Genomic DNA, 19395 nt, shown 5'->3' with positions numbered 1-19395 from the left:
CAAAGGACTCATTAATTGTAATTTTTATTCCATTGTGATCAGTAAAGTATATACTTAAAATTTTTATTTTTCTATATTCCAATAGGGAATCATACCGTAGCACATGGTTAATTTATGTAAAGATGCCATAAATAGCTGTGATGTAAAGAACTTCCATTATATTCCCACTCAAGTAATCACAAAAGATGTAACATATCTTACTTTCTACAGATGTATTCAGGCTATTAACTCCCATCCTTTGGTTAATTAATATTTTTGAATGATTGAATAAAATGAAATCAAAACCATTAGCACCTCAGCTACCAAGGAACCAGTTGGAGACTTAGAGAAGGCCCAACCCCAGCATTTCTAGAAAAGCCTCTAGCCAACAGTGTTGCCCATAGATAACAGAACTGTATTCCACATTCATCAATCATCTGTCATCTATATGCTGGGCCTGTAAGGTCTTACATCTGTGCCCAGTTACTCAGCACAGAGGAACAGAAGGAAAGACACAGCACATACCCTCAACGCCCATATACTCTGCTTAGTGATACTGATAACAAGGGTAGAAGTCAAATCAAGTCAAGAAGCATTATTAAGTACCCACTGTGTGCCAGGCACTGTGCTATTAGACACAGGGGTTACCACAAAAAGCAAAATTCATTCATTGCTCTCAAGGAGCTCATAGTCTAATGATGGAGACCACACAAACCTTTACACAAAACAAGATATATGAAGGATGAATTGGAGTTAATGTTAAGAGAGAAGACACTAGCATTATGGGGAATGAGGAAAGACTTCTGGCAGAAGGTGAGATTTGAGCTGGATCTGAAGGACATCAGAGGAGCCAGGATATAGAGAGGAAGAGGGAGAATTGCAGGTAAAGGAGACAGCCAGTGAAAATGCCTCAAGGAGGGAGGTGGAGGGTATTGTTTGAGGAACAGCCAAAAAGCCAGTGTCACTAGGTGGCAGAATACTCTGGGGGAGGAAGGTGTAAGAAGATGAAAGAGGTAAGAAAGGGCCAGGTTGTAAAGGGCTTTCAACACTAGAGGGTTTTTATTTATCCTAGGTGTGATAGGGAGCCACTGTATGTTATTGAATTGGGGGCTGGCATGGTCACACCTGTACTTTAGGGGGATCTTTTTGACAACTGAATGTCAAATGCTGGAGAGCAGAAAAGCTGGAGGCAGAGACCCTAACCAGGTGAGAACGTACTGCATGAGGATAACAGAAATATCAGAGGAGAGAAGACATGGATATGAGAGACGTTGGACAGGTAGACTTGACAGGACTTGGCTATGGAGACTAGAAATGGGGTTACAGGGAAAGAAAGAATAAGGAGTTGAGAATGATATCTAGGTTGTAAGTCTGGTGCTGTCCTTGATGTAACAGAGAAGGCAGGAAATTGAGAACATTTAGGGGGAAAGAGAGTGAGTTCAGTTCTGTACATGTTGTGTTTAATATCTATGGGGCATCCAGGTCAGAGTATCCAAAAGACACTAGAGGTCAGGAGAGAGGTTAGGGCTGAATCCGTGAAGCTGAGAGGCGTCTGCATAGAGGAAATCATTGAATCTATGTGAGCTGCTGAGATGATGAAGAGAAATACAGAGATAGAAGATCAATGAACAAGAAGTTAATGTAACAAGCCTTCAGGGAGCAGGTGGCCCACTGAGTCAGACATTGAAGTATTGGAATAAAGAGAAAGGAGTGGGGAGGACATTATAGATGAGGAAAAAATAGTGTAAGCTGAGCTGTGGATGTTGAAATGAATATGTGGTGTATGGGAACCAACCTGACCTGTGAGATCTGTATGAGGAGGGGAGATGAGGTGGGGTGGACACAAGCTGGACCACAGCTCTGTGCCCTTTAATCTGTGCTTTAATGTGTGGTTGCCCAGACTCTGAGACAACACTCCTGAATCCTGTGCTAAGGGGTCAATGGGGATAGTTTTCAGGTTCTGTGATCCTGCTGTTCACTGGCAACATCCTTGCTTGCTCTTAGCATCTCCCTGGTTGGGTTCCTGTCAGCCATGATCTGCACCATGAAGCAGAATCACCAGCCAGCTTCCTACAGGACCCTCATTCTACCTTTATACCTCATATACCTCATCCTTGCCCTTTCTGGTACTCCTAGCTCAGGTAAGTTCACTTTGGTCTCTGCTTTCCACATATCACTACCCACTGATATTTCAATTCAATTAAACCATCAATTCAAGAAACACTCATTTAACGTTTGTTATGATTGTACTTGTATAGTTTATATCAGACTGCATGCCATCTTGAGGAGGGAGGAGGAGAAGAAGAGGGAGAAAACTAACAACTCAAAATCTTACAGAAAGATGTTGAAAACTAAAAATAATTTTTTTAAATTTTAAAAATTTTTAAAAAAGAAACACTTATCTAACCCCCATTGCTCACAGAACCTTGTGTTTTAACATTACTGGAAGTTACAAGTTTAGAAAAGATATGATCTCTGATCTCAAGGTCATTGCCTCCCTCCAAGGCATCTTCACCAATATGGGCAATACAGAAACATAGGATTGTAGAGTTGGAGGGGATCTGGCTCAGTTCAAGTGCCTTATGTTACAGGCCAGTGAAGGGAAGTGACACAACTGAATAGAAGGATCTCTTATAATAGGGGTCCACTCTTGTCAGTAAAGGAGGAAACTGTCATTGTTCAGGTCAACTCTTGAATAGAGGGGGAAAAGCTGTACAAATATAAGGAGTCTATGAGAGCAATATGGAAGGGCTTTCAAATATCTCTGAGGATTCATTGAAAGTTAGGTACTTTAAATTTCTCTCTGCTCTACTAACAGGTCATATTAAATAGTCATAATATATGAAAACGAGTAGAGACTATTAAGCACACCCCAAAATGGATTTTGGGAATATAAGCTTACAACCAAAGAACTAATGGGAATTCCAAAAAATAATTGTAATTCTTAGTAACCTTGTTCTCTCGGACCAGGGATCCTGAGCCACTATACTAAACCAGGCAATCAACAAAAGTCATCAGAATGCTCCAAGCTAAGATTGACTATTTTTTTCTTGTCTTGGTTTAGTGCTTACTGGGCATGTTTGGTTCCAGATAACTATCTGACTAGGGAACAGAAAATCTCTCAAAACTTCTATGAAATAGTTGCATAAGAGTCTATGTCCATAAACCCAGTTTTGGGCCCTCCCTCAACTCCCAATAACTCTCTAGGACTTGTTTGGAGGTTAGGATGCAAAGACTTAATATTATTACCAAGATCTTCTTTGATTGGCCCTGAAATAAATCTAGGGACAAGAAGAACAGTTAATAGAAGTAAATTGTCCACACTTATGCCTTTGTAAGGCAAATCTGCCAGCAAATTATTAACTGTTTATGGCTAGAAGAGAGCTCCCTCATCTCCCAGCTAGACAGTGTAGAGAGTCAGAGGGGATTAGAGCTGGGATGGCCTTTACACATCATCTGCTCTGCCAACAAAAGTATTGCTCATTTATGGCTAGCAGAGATTTCCCTGGTCTCCCAACTCGACAGTGTAGACTAGAGAGTCACAGATCATTAGAGCTGGGATGGCTAACTTCACACATGAACTGATGCAATCCCCAACCCCAGTTTTATTTATTTATTTATTTTTAATTTATGCAGTATAATATAGTATAATAAAAAGATGGTTGTGCATGAAACTACAAATCTATTATGTACCATTTGCTATTCCTTTTAAATATATAATAAAGTTATCACATTAAATTCTTTTTTTCCCTTTTTTCTACCCTTCCCGCATTCTGCCCTAGAGATGGCAACCATTAGAAACAAATATGTATATATATGTAAAATCATTCAATACGTACTTCTATTGATCAGTTCTTTCTCTGGATGCAAATAGTGTCTTCCTTCATATGTTCTTTCCAGTTTATTTGGGTATTTATAGTAGTCAAAATGACTTACTCACTCAAAGTTTTTCTTAAAATGATATTGTTGTTACTGTATAGAGCATTCTCTTTGTTTTGCTTATTTTGCTCTTCATTATTTTGTGTAAGTCTATCCATATTTTTTCTAAGACTATCGAGCTCATCATTTCTTATACTCAGTAGTATTCCATCAAGATCATATACCACAACATGTTTAGCCATTCCCCAATTGAAGGGCATACTTGCAATTTCCAGTTCTTTGTCACCACAAAGAGAGCTGCCATAAACATTTTTGAACATACAGATTCATCTCCTTTTTCCCTAATCATCTTTGGAAATAGACCTACTAGTGGTATTGCTGGGTCAAAGTGTATAGTCAGTTTAATAACTCTTTGGGCATAATTCCAGATTGCTCTCCAAAATGGTTGGATCAATTCAGAATTCCACCAACAATGAATTAGTTTCCCAATTTTTCCACATCCACTCCAACATTTGTCTCTTTCTCCTTCAATTATTTTAGCCAATCTGGTAGGTGAAAAATGATTTCTCAAAGTTGTTTTATTTGTATTTCTCTAATCAATAATGATTTAGAGAATTTTTTCATATGACTATAAATGCTTCTGATTTCTTCATTGGAAAACTGCCTGTTCATATCCTTTGACCATTATCAATTGGGGAATGACTCATATTTTTTATAGATTTTACAGAGTTCTTTACGTATTTGAGATATGAGACCTTTATCTGAGAAAATTTCTATAAAAACTTTCTCCCAATTTTCTGCTTTCCTTCTGATCTTGGCTACATTTGCTTTATTTGTGTAAAGCCTTTTCAATTTAATGGAATCAAAATTATCCATTCTATACCTCACTCTGTTTTGTCTCTTGTTGATAAATTCGTAAATTGTTCATCTATCCATAAGTCTTACAAGGAATATGCTCCGTGTTCTTCAAATTTTCTTGAAATATTTCACTTTATATCTAGGTCATATATCCATTTTGATCTTATCTTGGCAAGTGGTGTAAAATATTGGTATATGCCCAGTTTCTGGTATACTGCTTTTCAGTTTTCTCAACAATTTTTCCAAGTAATGAATTCTTATCTCAAAATCTTAAGTCTTTACACTTGTGAGATACAAAGCTACTATATCTATTTGTTGCTATGAATTGCATGTCTACTCTGTTCTATTGATAAACCTAGGCAGTACCAAATACTTTCGCTAATTAGTCCCTTATAATACAGTTTAAGATCTGGTACTGCTAAACCTCCTTCCTTTACATTTTTTTTCACTAGTTTCTTTGATATTCTTGACTTTTAATTGAATTTTGTTATTATTTTTTCCAATTTAGTAAAATAATTTTTTGATAGTTTAATTGGGATGGCATTGAAAATGTAAATTAGTTTAGGTAAAATTGTCATTTTATTATATTGGCCACACCTACCTATGAACAATTAATATTTCCCCAATTATTTAAATATGATTTTATTTGTATAAAAAGTTTTTTTTTTATAATTTTGTTTATATAGTTCTAGGGTTTGTTTTGGCAGGTATACTCCTAGATATTTTATCTAGTAATAGTAATTATAACTTTGAATATGAATGGAATGAACTCCCCCATAAAAAGGAAACAGCAGAATGAATTAAAAATAAAAATGTGATAGTAAGTTCTTTACAAGAAACACATTTAAGAATGAGAGATACACACAGGATTAAAATGAAGGGTTGAGCAGAATTTATTATGCTTTAGCTGATGCATAAAAGGCAACAGTAGCAATCATAATCTCAGACTAATTTACAACTAAAATAGATTTAGTTAGAAGTGATAAATAGGATAACTACATTTTGATAAAAGGTACCACAAACAATGAAGCAATATCAATATTGAACCTATAAGCACCAAATACTATAGCATCTAAAGTTTTAAAAGAAAAGTTAAATGAATTACAGGTAGAGATAGAAAATAGTTTAATAGTGGGGGACTTAAATATTCCTTTCTCAGAACTAGATAAATCTAACCTAAAAAAAGTCAAGAAAGTGAATAGAATTTTAGAAAAGCTAGATATGATAGATATCTGGAGAGAATGAAAATAGAAAGGAATACACCTTTTTCTCAGCAGTTCATGGGACCTTTACAAAGATTAACCATATATTAGGGTATAAAAATTTTATAATTAAAAGTAAAAAAGCAGAAGGAATAAAGTATGCCTTTCAGATCACAATTCAATAAAAATTACCTTTTATAAGGTACCACAGAAACATAATTAAAAACTAATTGGAGATTAAACAAGCTAATCTTAAATAAATGAGTGAGTCAAAGAACAGATCATAGAAACAATCAATAATTTTATTACAGAGAATGACAATAATGAGACAACATATATATATATATATATATAAAGTAAAAGTAGTGATCAGAGGAGAATGTATTCCCTAAATGCTTATATCACTAAAATGGAGAAAAAGCAGATTAATGAATTGGATATGCCATTAAAAAAAACTGAAAAAAGATCAAACTAAAAATCCCCAATTAAACACTAAAATTGAAAATCCTAAAACTTAAAAGTTAGATTAATAAAATTGAGTGTAAAAACCCATTGAATTAATAAATAAAACTAGTAATCAGTTTTATGGGAAAACACAGTAAAAGAGATAAATCATAAGTTATTTTAATTTTTATAAAAAAAGAGAGAAAACTAAATCACTATTACTAAAAAAGAAAAGTTGAATACACCACTAACAAAGATAAAATTAAAACAATTATAAGGAGTTATTTTGCACAATTATGTGCCAATAAATTTAACAATTTAAGTGAAATGGAAGAATATTTTTAAAAATATGATGTATAAATTAGCAGAAGAGGAAATAGAACATCTAAATAGGCCTATTTTAGAAAAAAAATATTGAACAGGCCATAAATGAGCTTTCTAAGAAGAAAGCACCAAGACCAGACAGATTTAAAGGTGAATTCTATCAAACATTGAAAGAGAAACTAATTCCAATATTAAATAAATTATTTTGAATAGTAGGCAAAGGAGGGATCCCACCAAACTGGTTTAATGAAACAAATATGATAATGATAACTAAACTAGGAAGAGTATAGGTAGAGAAAGAAAATTATGGACCAATGTTATTAATGAAAAATCCTAAATAAAATACTAACTAAAATATTACAACAATATATTACAAAGACTACATTATGACCAATTGAACAGGAATTCAATGAGGGTATATAATAAGGAAAACTATTAACACAATTGATTTTATCAATAATAAAAGATTTAAAATCATATTATTATATCAATAAATGCAGAAAAGGCTTTTCATCAAGTACAACACTCGTTTCTATTAAAAAACACTTGAAAGTAGAGGTTTAAATAGATTTTTCCTTAAATTAATAAAAAGCTTTTGTCAAAAGCCATTAGCAAGTATTATTTCCAATGGGGATATGCTAGAAGCCTTCCCAGTAAGATCAAGTGTGAAACAAGAATGCCCACTGGCACCATTATTCAATATTATATTAGAAATCCTAGCAATAGCAATGAAAGAAAAAGAAACAGAAGAACTCAGAATAGGAAATGAAGTAATTAAACTATCTCTTTTTGCAGATGATAGGATAATATACTTGGAAAATCCCAAACACTCAAAAAGTTAATTGAAACAATTAATAATTTTAGCAAACTGGCAGGATATAAATTATATCCACACAAATCATCAGCATTCCTATAGATCACAAGCAAAACCATGCAAGAAGAGATAGTAAGAGATGCCCCATTTAAAATAACTCTAGGCAAGATAAAATACCCAATCCTCATTTTATAAGAAAGGCAACTGAGGTTGGGGTCAGTTGGGATTTGCTTAACATGACACGACAGAAGCAGGACCTGAGTCTAAATCTTCTGACATCCAGTGGAGGATTGCCAGGATTCTGCTTCTCTGTGGCCTACAGGACTTCTCTGACTTCTGTCCTGTCCAGAGGGAAGAAGAGGCATGAAGTGAGGTCTGAAAGGCTTTTACGCCTGGGCAGGTTTCCTTCAGAGGCTCAACCAAGCACTTTCCAAAGTCTCCCTCCCTCCTCCACCAAGGGGACCCACATGGGCTGGTGATAAGGCCCTGGGCCTGAAGGAAAGCCACTGCTGGGGAAGGAAGAGCAGGACTGAAAGGTGTGGAGCAAAACCTCAGGCCAAGCCAGGCCAGGACCCAGAGCTTCTCATGGAGACACCACACACAGGGCACTTAGGAAGCCAGGACCTGGATGGAGGTTTCAGCTAGAAAGCTCTGCCAGGGTTCCAGGACCCCAGGACCAGCAGTGTCAATGAGATGAGTGCTTGATGCAGTCTGCATCCTGGAGCTCTGCCTTCCAATCCCAGCACTGACCAGTCCCCACTGCTGCCTCCCTCTGATGGGCAGACTTCTGAGGGTGCTGGTGTCCACACTAGGACCTGACATCCTGACCTGTGTGTGAGTGAGGTTGTCGGAACAGATGTCATCCACAGATGAAAGGGTCCGATCTCTTCTGATCCATACCCACCTAAGAAAATAGGAAAGTTAGAATGTGTCATTGAGGGCACAGCTGTTTCTCCCCTTCTGACAAAGGATAAGACCCCAGCTTTTTTGTGGGCTCTATACCAAAGAGCTTCAGGGAGATTCTCCCCAATGACACATACAACCAAAGGGAATTTTGTTATTGTTGATTGATTTCAGTCGTGTCTGACTCTTTGTGACCTCATCTAGGGTTTCCTTGGCAAAGATGTTGGATTGGTTTGTCATTTCCTTCTCCAGCTCATTTTACAGATGAGGAAATTGAGGCAAACAGGGTTAAGTGACTTGCCCAGGCTCACACAGCTAGGAAGTGTCTGAGGCAGAATTTGAACTTATGAAGATGAATGTTCCTGATTCCAAGGCTAGTGCTCTGTCCACTGCACCACCTAGTTGCCTTAAAGGGAATACAAAGATAGAACCAGACTTTTAGAACTAGAAAAGGCCCCAGAAACTATTAAAATCAATCCTATTATTTTACTGAAGAAACAGAGGCCCAGAGAGGTCTAGTGACTTGTCCAAAGTCACACAGCTAGTCAATAACAGAGCTTTCATTTGAACTCAAATCCTTTCCCTCAAGGCCCAGTAACCCAGGATGCCATCACTACAGTGTCACCCTGGAAGCTCCCCACATTTCTATAATCACGCTCCTGCTCTCCCACTGAGCTGCACTGCTCTGTCCCACACAGGTCTCCCACAGCTTTCTGGCCCAGGCTCCTTCTAAAACACTCAGCTGCACAGCTACAGAATGAGGGCAAGTCCAACACCAGCCCAGAAGCCTGATCTGTTTTATCTGTGGGCAGCCTCAGTGGGAGGGCAGAGGCTGGTGCCTCCATGGGGCCATTGACAGCAGCTGTTACCTTCTTGCCTCCACCCCAAACTTTCAGCCCCCAATCAGCTGCCCTGGCTCCCTGAATATACAAGGTAGTGAAGGGGGAGAATGTCTTGTCTCCATCTCACAGATGTGTCATAGTGTGGAAAGCAATTTCACCAAAGAGGGGCTAAAAGCAGAGCAGCCCCTGAGCAGCAATGCATTCAGAGCTCCATGGTCCTGGGCTGCCCTGACCCCTGCTCTGAAGGCCATATTAACTCCTCCACCCCAGTGTTCTCTGATTCTCTGCTGTTTTGTCCCTGGTTCTCTACACAGGCACATTTACAGTATCTGGCCCTCTGCTCCAGCCCATCCGGGCCTGGGTGGGGGACGATGTCCAGCTCTCCTGTCACCTCTCCCCTAAGATCGATGTTCGGGGTATGATTGTGAAGTGGGTCAGAGGCCCACTGGTTGTGCACTTGTACCGCATGGGCCAGGAGATGGAGGAAGTCCAGGCCCCTGCATTCCAAGGGAGGACAAAGATGCTGAGACAGGACATGGCTGAGGGGAAGGTGACCATGATCATCCATCAGGTCAAGCTCTCCGACACTGGCCAGTACGCTTGTTATTTCCAGGAAGGCTCCTTTTACAACGAAACCAGCTTTGACCTTCAGGTATCAGGTAGGTCCTACCTGGGGCATGGATTCTCTCTAGAGCTGGAAGGGACATTCAGACTATTGGCATTGGCCCAGATCTTTAAAGTGTGTAACTTTCCATACATTTTTTCCCTGAAGTCTCACAACTACCTTGTGGGTCAGTATTTCTGTCACAGGGACCACCCAGCCCAGCCCCCACCAACTGAAGGCCAGGTCCGTTATCTTTCAGCCCCTCAGGGTCCTCTGGTACCTTTAATGGGGTTGGGGGCATCCAGCCTCTCTGTCATTGGCTCAAACCCCCTCAATGATGCTTCCCCAATTTTAGAGGCTCTTCTGCACCCTTATTCTATGTAACCACTAAATAGTCGGAACTTGGAGGGACTCTACTATGTAGGAACTGGGTTAAGCTATGAACCTGAACTCCTTTTACCCCACAATCTGCAGAGACTGAGGTGGCCTGTGTGGAGAGGACAATGTCTTTGGGTGTCAGGGAAAGTGTCATTTGTACATTTGTTCTCATGACACTGTACAATTAAATATTACTGCATAAAAGCTATTCTGACTAATTGTATAGTGTACATGGTACCCATGGCCTGGGTATGGGTGGGGTGGGGGATCCCCAACCTGTGCCTAGAAGGAGCCCCTACCCACACCCTGAGCCTGTTTGTAGAGGGACACAGGGCCTGGATTGGGGAGGGAAAGAACATTCTTCCATACCCAGCTCAGTTCATGGTACTTGTGCCCTGTGGGTGAATAGGACACTCACATCCCCTGGACACAGCTGAAAGGAAAGAGAGGGAAAGAGTGGGAGAGAGACAGGAAGACAGAGACAGACAAAGACAGAAAGACTGAGACAGACAGAAATATAGAGACAGACAGAGAGAGGTTGACAGAGACAGACAGAAAGACAGAGACAAAGAATGAGTCCTAGTCTGGTACTTTTCAAGTCACAGCCTGTTTCAGCCAATAGAATGTAGCTAGTCCCACCCAAGTGGTAAGGAAACATAGAACGGCTTCTCGCTGACTCAGGCTACTGGAATCTCCCACATGGGTCCCTCCATGTCAGGTCAGCAGGTCAATCACAAAGCAAAGCCCCCTTCTCCTTCTCCCTCCATTTCAAATATTCGCATCCTTATCCCACAGGCAGGGATGCATTTGGAACCCAGTTCTCGTCCCCAGTTCAGACCAATCCTCTCTGGTCTCTGGGCAGCCATGAGGGACGTCCTTTCATCTGCTTCCCCAGGGACCTACAGGAAGGAATCTCAGAGCAGTCAATGGTACAGCATCATGCACAATCCCACAATCCCACAGCTTCAGATGAAAATCACAATCATCCCTGAAATTTTGCAGATTCACTAAGCAAGGAACAATTTAAAATGATGACAAGATATTTCTGCATGTTTACCATTAGCCTTTCAGGGCCTTTCCCAACCCACCCTCTCAAGGAAATGAAGGAGCAAAGACAAAGAAAACTGGATGCCCTTCTTTGATGGAAGCCCAGGTCCCACTGAGCTTTCTAAACAACATGGAACTCTCACCACAGGGAAATCATTCAGGCCTGGGTTTTCCACTGACTGGTTGGGGGACCTGCTCTCTGGCCTGGACTCAGAACACTGAGACAATAACTATTTTCCCTCCCTTAAAGGCACCAGGTCTGGACTAACACCCACATTCCATGCTTTGATGAGGGTGTGGGATGTCTTAAAAATTCTGACCTGTTGTTACTGGACTGCTCAAATTCATTCTATAAATCTTCCCATTGGCCCCTCTGATTCAATGTTAAATTTCAGGGCAGCTAGATGGTGCAGTGGATAGAGCATGGCCCTAAAATCAGGAGGACCTGAGTTCAAATCCGGCCTCAGACCAAATACTTGATACTATACTAGTACCAAGATACACACAATACTAGTTGTGTGACCCTGGGCAAGTCACTTAACCCCAATTGCCTAAAAATTTAAAAAAATGTTAAATCTATTCACCTTCTTTGAATCCATCATTGTCAGGTCTAAATCTTTCCTAAGTCCATGAAGATAAGTTAGAGAGTCTGTTGCAAGTTCCTCATTTCTGATGGTTCAGGTCCATAAAGGGAAATACACATTTAAAAATATGTAATAATTATGGACTTACTAGAAAAAATGAAAATTCAAAAGCTCTTGGGGGAATATGGAAACCAATTTGGATTTTAAAATAAAGGTTTGGAGGGAACCTAGCCAATGTCTGTTGTCTTTTTCTTTGAGAATTTCCACCCTTCCCCCATACAAACTGGTGCAGATAGCAGTGTTTGAACTGGAATCTGTCACTAAAATAGTTTTAAAGTTGGTAAGGTTTCTGAAGATTTTAATGGACATTTTTGTATTGGGGAGGAGTGCATGAGAAGAAATCAGGCATAAAGCACAAGGAAAACTGTTTGAGTGGATTGGTTGCTACTCTTCCCTTCTCTCCAAATATGGAGGTTATTATGAAGAAACGGTTTAGGTATGAAGAAATGAGAGCCAACTTTCCCATGGCTCCAAAAGCATTAGCCAGTGGACAGTAGGAATTCAGCAATTCCATCCAAACTGGCTGGCCGTATTTTAAACCATAACTTGCATGATATCAACAAAAGGAAACATGTGACTACAAGCCTGAGCTTTGAAAGAATGATTGAAATCCACACAAAAGTTGGAAATTACCAAAATTGAAGCCTCCATTTACCTTCAGTTTAATCTCTGGACTTGCTCAAACAATAACATCGTCAAGTCCAGAATTTCTAGCATCAGTCATTCTTCTACAAAAATTTTTATAGAACTTGATCTATTTTATTGGTACCTCACAGTCAAAGCTGGCCCCTGATGGATGGATGATATAGAGTAGCAGACTCTATGAGAGCTTAAATCCATCCCTAAAAGGAATTGTAGTGAAAATGAATGATCTGACTATAGCCTGGAAGTTTTTTTTTATACCACCTTGAAATTTCAACATAAACTGGCTTCTGCTGGTTCATTTTAAGTGTCTTTCAAGTGTTGAAATTTTTCTATTTCATTTAATTTGTTTTTTTTTCTAATGACTTTTTACTCTGTCCTTCACTTCTCATCTGGTGGGGGACAAAGAACCATGTGAAATGTCATAGCTGTACCTGCAAAAGATCTCTGTTCACCTTCTCATACAGTTTTGCTCCCTAGTATCTTTCTAGAGCTATGTTTTCATATAATTTCCTTCCTTCCTGTGGATTTTTTTTTAAACTTGGGACCACCAAGTCATAAAGAAAGTGTATGTTTTTACCTGACAGATGCACGCCTAGTAGCCTGCCCAATAATCTGAAAACATAACAATTGGGAGCCAATGTGCTTTAAAATTAATTCTGGATGGTTCCTTCTCTTCCTTTTTTGTTTCTTTTAAATTATTTTTCAACAAACAGAAATGGAATTAGTCCTTGACCACTTGTTGTATACTCTGTCTTTTGGGTAACTCGTCCAACCAGCAGCCTGTTACTGTCCATGACTAACTGTGTAAGGCTTATGATGGAATAAATTGGCTTTCTGCATTTAAAAAAAAAAAGAATGAGTTGGTCAGATCCATCCCCATGCTGGCCAGCTGAGATCTAGAAGAGGAAGCCAAACAGGCCTTTCCATCTATCCAGATGACCAGACTCCCCTACTCCTCCCTGAGTTCACTACTCTGCCGCACAGAGGTCCCACCTGGCTCTCCCCACTTCTAAAATACTCAGCTGCACAGCCATAGTAGAAGGGCCAGGCTAACACCAGACCAGAAGTCTGGGCTCCCTCTACACTTGTAAGTTATCTATGGGCAAGGGTGGAGCGGAAGCTGATACTTCCCTTAAGGCCATTGATGGCAGCAGGAGACTTCCTGTCCCTGCTTCCAATCTTCCAGCCCCCAAACAGCTGACCTACCTCCGTGACTACACAAGGCAGTCAAGAGAGAGAATGGCTTGTCTACAAATGAATCACATTTTAAAAAGTGGTCCACAGCCAGCAACTGATCCGGGAACAGAAGTCAGAGCATTATAGTCCTGAGATCTCCTGCCTCCCACTCCCAAACATACCTGCCCTCCCTCCTTGACCCACATGGTCCTCTGATTTTCTTCTGCTCTGTCCCTAGAACTCCCCACAGGACCCTTCACTGTGATTGGTCCTGCTCAAGTCATTCAAGCCAAGCAGGGAGAGGATATCATGTTCTCCTGTCACCTCTCCCCTAAGATGGATGCTAGGAAGATGACTGTGAAATGCTTCCGAGACCAGACTCTTGTGCACGAGTACTGTAATAAGGGCAAAGTGGAGGAAACACAGGACCCTGAGTTCCACGGGAGGACCAAAATGCTGAAATATGACATGGCAGAGGGAAAGGTGATCTTAAGTATCCATCAGGTCCAGGTCTCTGACGCTGGTCAGTACATTTGCCATTTCCGGGCACGTGACTATTCCAATGATGCCCACTTTGAACTACAGGTAGAAGGTAAGTCTTATCTGGTTTATGACTTCTTTCTGAAAGAACGTTGAGTCAAAACCCCCTCATTTTACAAATGAGGGAAATGGGGCACAGAGAAGAGAGACGCTTTGACCAAAATCATATACCTTAGAAATGGTCAGGCTGAAAATCAAACTCAGCTCTTCTTACTCCAAATTTGACCGTTTTCTTCTTCTCTACACACTGCTTGGATACAGCCTGTGTGAAATCGTGTGCTTGAGGAAGGGACCAGCTCACTTTGAAACATGAACCTTGGCTCGTGACTTCCATTCTCTTCCCTCCCTTTGATCCTTCTGGAGTTTCTCACTGAACAATTATGGAGGCCTTCCCAATATGCCGAGGTTCCCAAATTCAGATAATTATTTTCTCTAATTACAATATGCCACACCTCATCTGGGACCCCAAACCATACATTACCCAGTGTACTATATGTCTGAGGGCTTCTTGACTGTCATCTATGGAGCTTTCACCCACATTGGCCTATTAATAAATATTTACTAGATTGCTTCTGTGTGCCCAGCTCTATGCTAGCTGAGTCTGTGAAGGAAAGAAGGGAAAAAGGGAAGAAAATCTGGTCTCATCTCTTGAAGAGATTCTAGTCTAGCCATGGAGACATGATGATTAACACCCCCCAAAATAGTCTAGAGGAGAGTGAAAAGCAGTATTGCTCAGGGACTAGAGTCCTGGACTTGGAGTCAGGAAGACCCAGATCCAGATGCTTCCTTTGACTATTATTAGTTGTGTGACCACAGGCAAATGACTTAAGGTCTCTGTGCCAACTTAATTCCAAAAGAGAATTCATTCTAGCTGGATGCACACCCACAAGGTTGCAATGCCTAAGGTATTGATGTATACAGCTAGGTCCCACTTAGAGTGAACTGAATGTATTCCAATTCACATGGTTTGAAATTATATGAAATACGGTCATTGATTGTAACCCAATGGGAATATGCAGTGCGGAATCAAACAATGTGACCACTTTGAGGGACTCATTCTGCAAGCTAATCAGGACCCAGCTGTATAATGAAGTGGTAGATCATATAGGCCATAATTTAGTTCAATTCCAAAAACATTTATCAAGCTCCCACTGTGTGCAGACCCTGTTGCTCATTTAGAAAAGAACTAAGGGGCAGCTAGGTGGCGCAGTGGATAGAGCACTGGCTCTGAAGTCAGAAGGACCTGAGTTCAAATCTGGCCTCAGACTAAATACTTGACACTTACTAGCTGTGTAACCTGGGGCAAGCCACTTAACCCCAATTGCCTGAAAGAAAGAAAGAAAAAAAGAAAGAAAGAAAGAAAGAAAGAAAGAAAGAAAGAAAGAAAGAAAAGAACTAAGATAATAAGACCTAAGTATAATACACACTAGTTCAAGATAAAGGCATGAGAAGGGAGCAAAATGAAATAATATGTGGAGCCTGATGGGGGAGGTGTTAGTGCTACAGAAATCAGGGAAGGCTTCTTAGAGGTGGGGGCATTTGAATTGGACTTTAACAGCTTAGTAAGGACTCAATAGGAAGAGAAAGAGGGAGGAGGAAGTTCCTAGCACAGGGAACTGTGTCAGCAAAGGCATGGAAGCTAGAAGACCAGGTCATTTTCAGAGCACAATGTGTGGTCCAGTCTGACTGAAGCACAGAGCACATGGAAGAAGGTGGGATGAAGGAGGCTATGGGCAGATGGCACCCAAGTGAAGAGGTTAATCCTCTATAAGAGTCAAGGGAAATGGGGTGAGCTCCACAATAAAGATCCCCTGAAGATTTTGGAGGGCAGGAATAGTCTGAGCAGGGCTGCATGCTGGGCAGAGGAGCCTGGCAGCTGATGGAGGGTGCAGAGAGGGAGTGGAAGTGGGGAATCATGTATGGAAGCTAATGGAAGACTCCAGGCAGGGGGAAAGGAAGCCATGTGTCAGAGAGAATGAAGAGGAAGGGAAGGCAAGATGAGGAAGAATTAGCAGAGTCTTTGGTATTCAAGGTGAGGGACATAGGGCATCAAAGATTCCTCAAATGTAGTGGAATGGGTGTATCATGGTGCCTCTGATTTTAAAATGATGAATCAGAAAGAAGGACTGATTGAAGAAGGACTAATATAAGCTCAGTGTGTGACATGGGGAGTCTGGGATGCTGAAAAGGCATCTAGAAGAGGATTCTCTGAGGGTAGGTGGAGAGGAGGGCCTTGGCACAGAAGAGAAGTCAGGGCTAGAGATTTAGGTCTGAAAGTCGTGTGGTTTGAGTTGTTAGTTAGATACATTTGGAGAATAAAATTGCCAAGATTACAAGTATTGAGAGAAAAGAGGATGAAAGACAGTCTCAGCCAACATCTCCTTAACAGGGTGAGATGAGGACAAAGAGCCAACAGAGGAGATGGAGAAGGAGTCATCAGAGAAGTAAAAGGAACACCAGGAGAGGGTCTTGTCTCTGCAGTCAGTGGAAGACAGAACAATAAATGTCCCAGAAGGGGTTGGCCAATAACAATCAGAAAGGTTAAGGACAATGAGGACTCCAAGGACTCCAGGGCATCCATTTTTTGGAAGGCCACTGTTGTCTTTGGAGAGAACATTTCAGCAGAATGGTGTCAGGGAGAAAGTTAGATTGAAGGGCATGAAAGAGAAAGTGTGGTATGAGGCCCTGGAGACTTTTGGGATTGGACAAATTTCCCCCCAGTTCTAGCAGTGAAAGAATAGTTACTGGAGAAGGGTAAAGATATCATTAAAAGCCTTAGGCCTGGTCTACTCAGTGCAGCAGCAGCCCTTCTTCTTCCACAGCAGTCAGCTACAACCCCAAGTCCCCAGCAATCATGTCAAAGGGACCCATGGTTGGCATTAGTCTTGACACCACTTATTCCTGTGTGGGCGTCTTCCAACATGGAAAAGTGGAGATCATTGTTAATGACCAAGGAAACAGGGCCACCTCAAACTACATTGCCTTTACCAACACAGAACGTTTAATTGGTGATGCTGCAAAGGATCACATTGCAATGAACCCCCCCAACGCAGTTTTTGAAGCTAAATGCCTGATTGGTTGCAGATTTGATGATGCAGTTGTGCAGCCAGATATGAAGTATTGGCCTTTCGTGGTGGTGAATGATGCAGGCAGGCCTAAGGTCCAAGGGAGACCAGAAGTTTATATCCAGAAGTATCTTCTATGGTTTTGACCAAGATGAAAGAAATTGCTAAAGCAACACTGTCACAAATGTTGTGGTCACAGTACCAGTCTATTTCAACAATTCTCAAAATTAGGCCACCAAAAATGCTGGAACCATCACTGGTCTCAATGAGCCAACTGCTACTACTATTGCTTATGGCTTGGACAAAAAGGTTAGAGACAAGAGAAATATGTTGATCTTTGACCTTGGAGGTGGCACTTTCAATGTCTCCATTCTTACCATTGAAGATGGCATCATTGAGTTCAAGTCCACAGCTGGGGACACCCACTGGGGAGGATTTTGACAACCAGATGGTCAACCATTCCACTGCCAAGTTCAAGCAAAAGCACAAGAAGGACATCAGTGAGAACAAGAGGGCTGTTCACTGTCTTCACACTGCTTGTGAACATGCAAAGCATACCTTCCCTTCCAGGACCCAGGCCAGTATTAAGATTGACTCTCTCTGTGAAAGTATTGACTTCTATACATCAATCACCTGAGCCCGTTTCGAAGAGCTGAATGCTCATCTCTTCTATGGCACACTGCACCCTGTGGAAAAGACCTTAAGAGATGCCAAGCTAGATAAATCACAGATTCATGACATAGTCCTCTTGGGGGGCTCCACTCACATCCCCAAATCTGGAAACTTCTGCAAGATTTCTTCAATGGCAAGGAGCTCAACAAGAACATCAATCCTGATGAGGCTGTGGCCTATGGTGCAGCCATCCAGGCTGCCATTTTGTCTGGAGATAAATCTGAGAATGGGCAGGACTTGCTGTTGTTGGATGTTACTCCTGTTTCCCTTGGAATTGAAACTGCTGGTGGAGTTATGACAGTTCTGATCCAACATAATACCACCATCCCCACCAAGCAGACACAGACCTTTACCACCTATTCAGACAACCAGCCTGGTGTGCTTATTCAGCTTATGAAGGTGAGACAGCAGTGACAAAGGATAACAACCTGCTTGGCAAGTTGAGCTCACAGGAATCCCCCCAGCACCCAGGGGTGTTCCTCAGATTGAAGTAACATTGGACATTGATGCAAATGGCATCCTCACTGTTCCTTCTGTGGATAAGAACACAGACAAGGAGAACAAGGGCACCATCACCAATGATGAAGGTCATCTGAGCAAAGAAGATATTGAGTGCATGGTCCAGGAGGCTGAGAAATACAGGGCTGAGGATGAGAAACAGAGAGACTAGGTGTCTCCCAAGAATTTTCTTGAATCTTATGCTTTCAACATGAAGGCTACCATAGAGGATGAAAAACTGCAAATCAAAATTGGTGATGAAGACAAATGGAAGATCCTTGACAAATGTAATGAGATAATCAACTGGCTGGGTGAGAACCAGAGTTCTGAGAAGGAAGAATTTGAGCATCAGCAGAAAGAATTGGAGAAGGTCTGCAACCCCATCATTACTAAGCTGTACCAGAGTGCAGGGGCCTGCCAGGAGACATGCCTGGTGGGTTCCCTGGAGGTGCTTCTTCTGGACCCACCATTGAAGAGGTCGACTAAACACACCAGAAGAAAGAGCATTCTGCACAGCTTTCCAAAACTTGAAGGACTCAAATTTGTATCCAAAGCAGGAGCAGTTTAAAAGTAACATATACTGTGTGAGTCTGGGCATTCTGAATACTTAAATTTGTGCAGAGGGAGAGAAGTGAACAACATTGCACTTTATCAGTTCTGTAAATAAGCAGAAATGCAATTCTTGTCCTGGAGAATAAAATTTCTTTAAAACTGGCACCATCAAAAAAGAAAAGAAAGCCTTAGGACTGGGAAGACAGCCATATTTTTAGGCCAATGGGAAGAAGCCACTGGAAAAGGAGACATTGAAGATAAGAGAGGGGATGATTATAGAGCAGGGTCCTAGGGGAAGGAAGAAGGAAAGGGGACAGGATCAGTGGCAT

General features: G+C 41.0%; 1 protein-coding gene and 1 pseudogene across 8 annotated transcripts in view; both read left to right on the top strand.

The window, feature by feature from the left end:
- The window catches only part of LOC114032778 (butyrophilin-like protein 2), a 105428-nt gene that overhangs the window by 80566 nt on the left and 5467 nt on the right, over positions 1-19395 (top strand). For 7 of the 8 annotated variants that reach the window (XM_027848221.1, XM_027848222.1, XM_027848219.1 and 4 more), the window contains 2 exons: positions 9560-9904; positions 13978-14331. In XM_027848221.1, the coding sequence (XP_027704022.1) occupies positions 9560-9904; positions 13978-14331 (699 nt within the window). Of the gene's footprint in view, positions 1-9559; positions 9905-11022; positions 12032-13977; positions 14332-19395 lie in introns of those variants that run through there. The other variant, XM_027848223.1, reaches the window with a different exon arrangement.
- Positions 16503-19104, top strand: LOC114032777 (annotated as a pseudogene).

Source organism: Vombatus ursinus, unplaced genomic scaffold (assembly GCF_900497805.2).
Source record: "Vombatus ursinus unplaced genomic scaffold, bare-nosed wombat genome assembly UNPS02005659.1, whole genome shotgun sequence".
Classification (NCBI taxonomy): Eukaryota; Metazoa; Chordata; class Mammalia; order Diprotodontia; family Vombatidae; genus Vombatus; species Vombatus ursinus.
The sequence above is the reverse complement of the archived record's forward strand: the minus strand, read 5'-3'. Positions and strand labels throughout refer to the sequence as shown.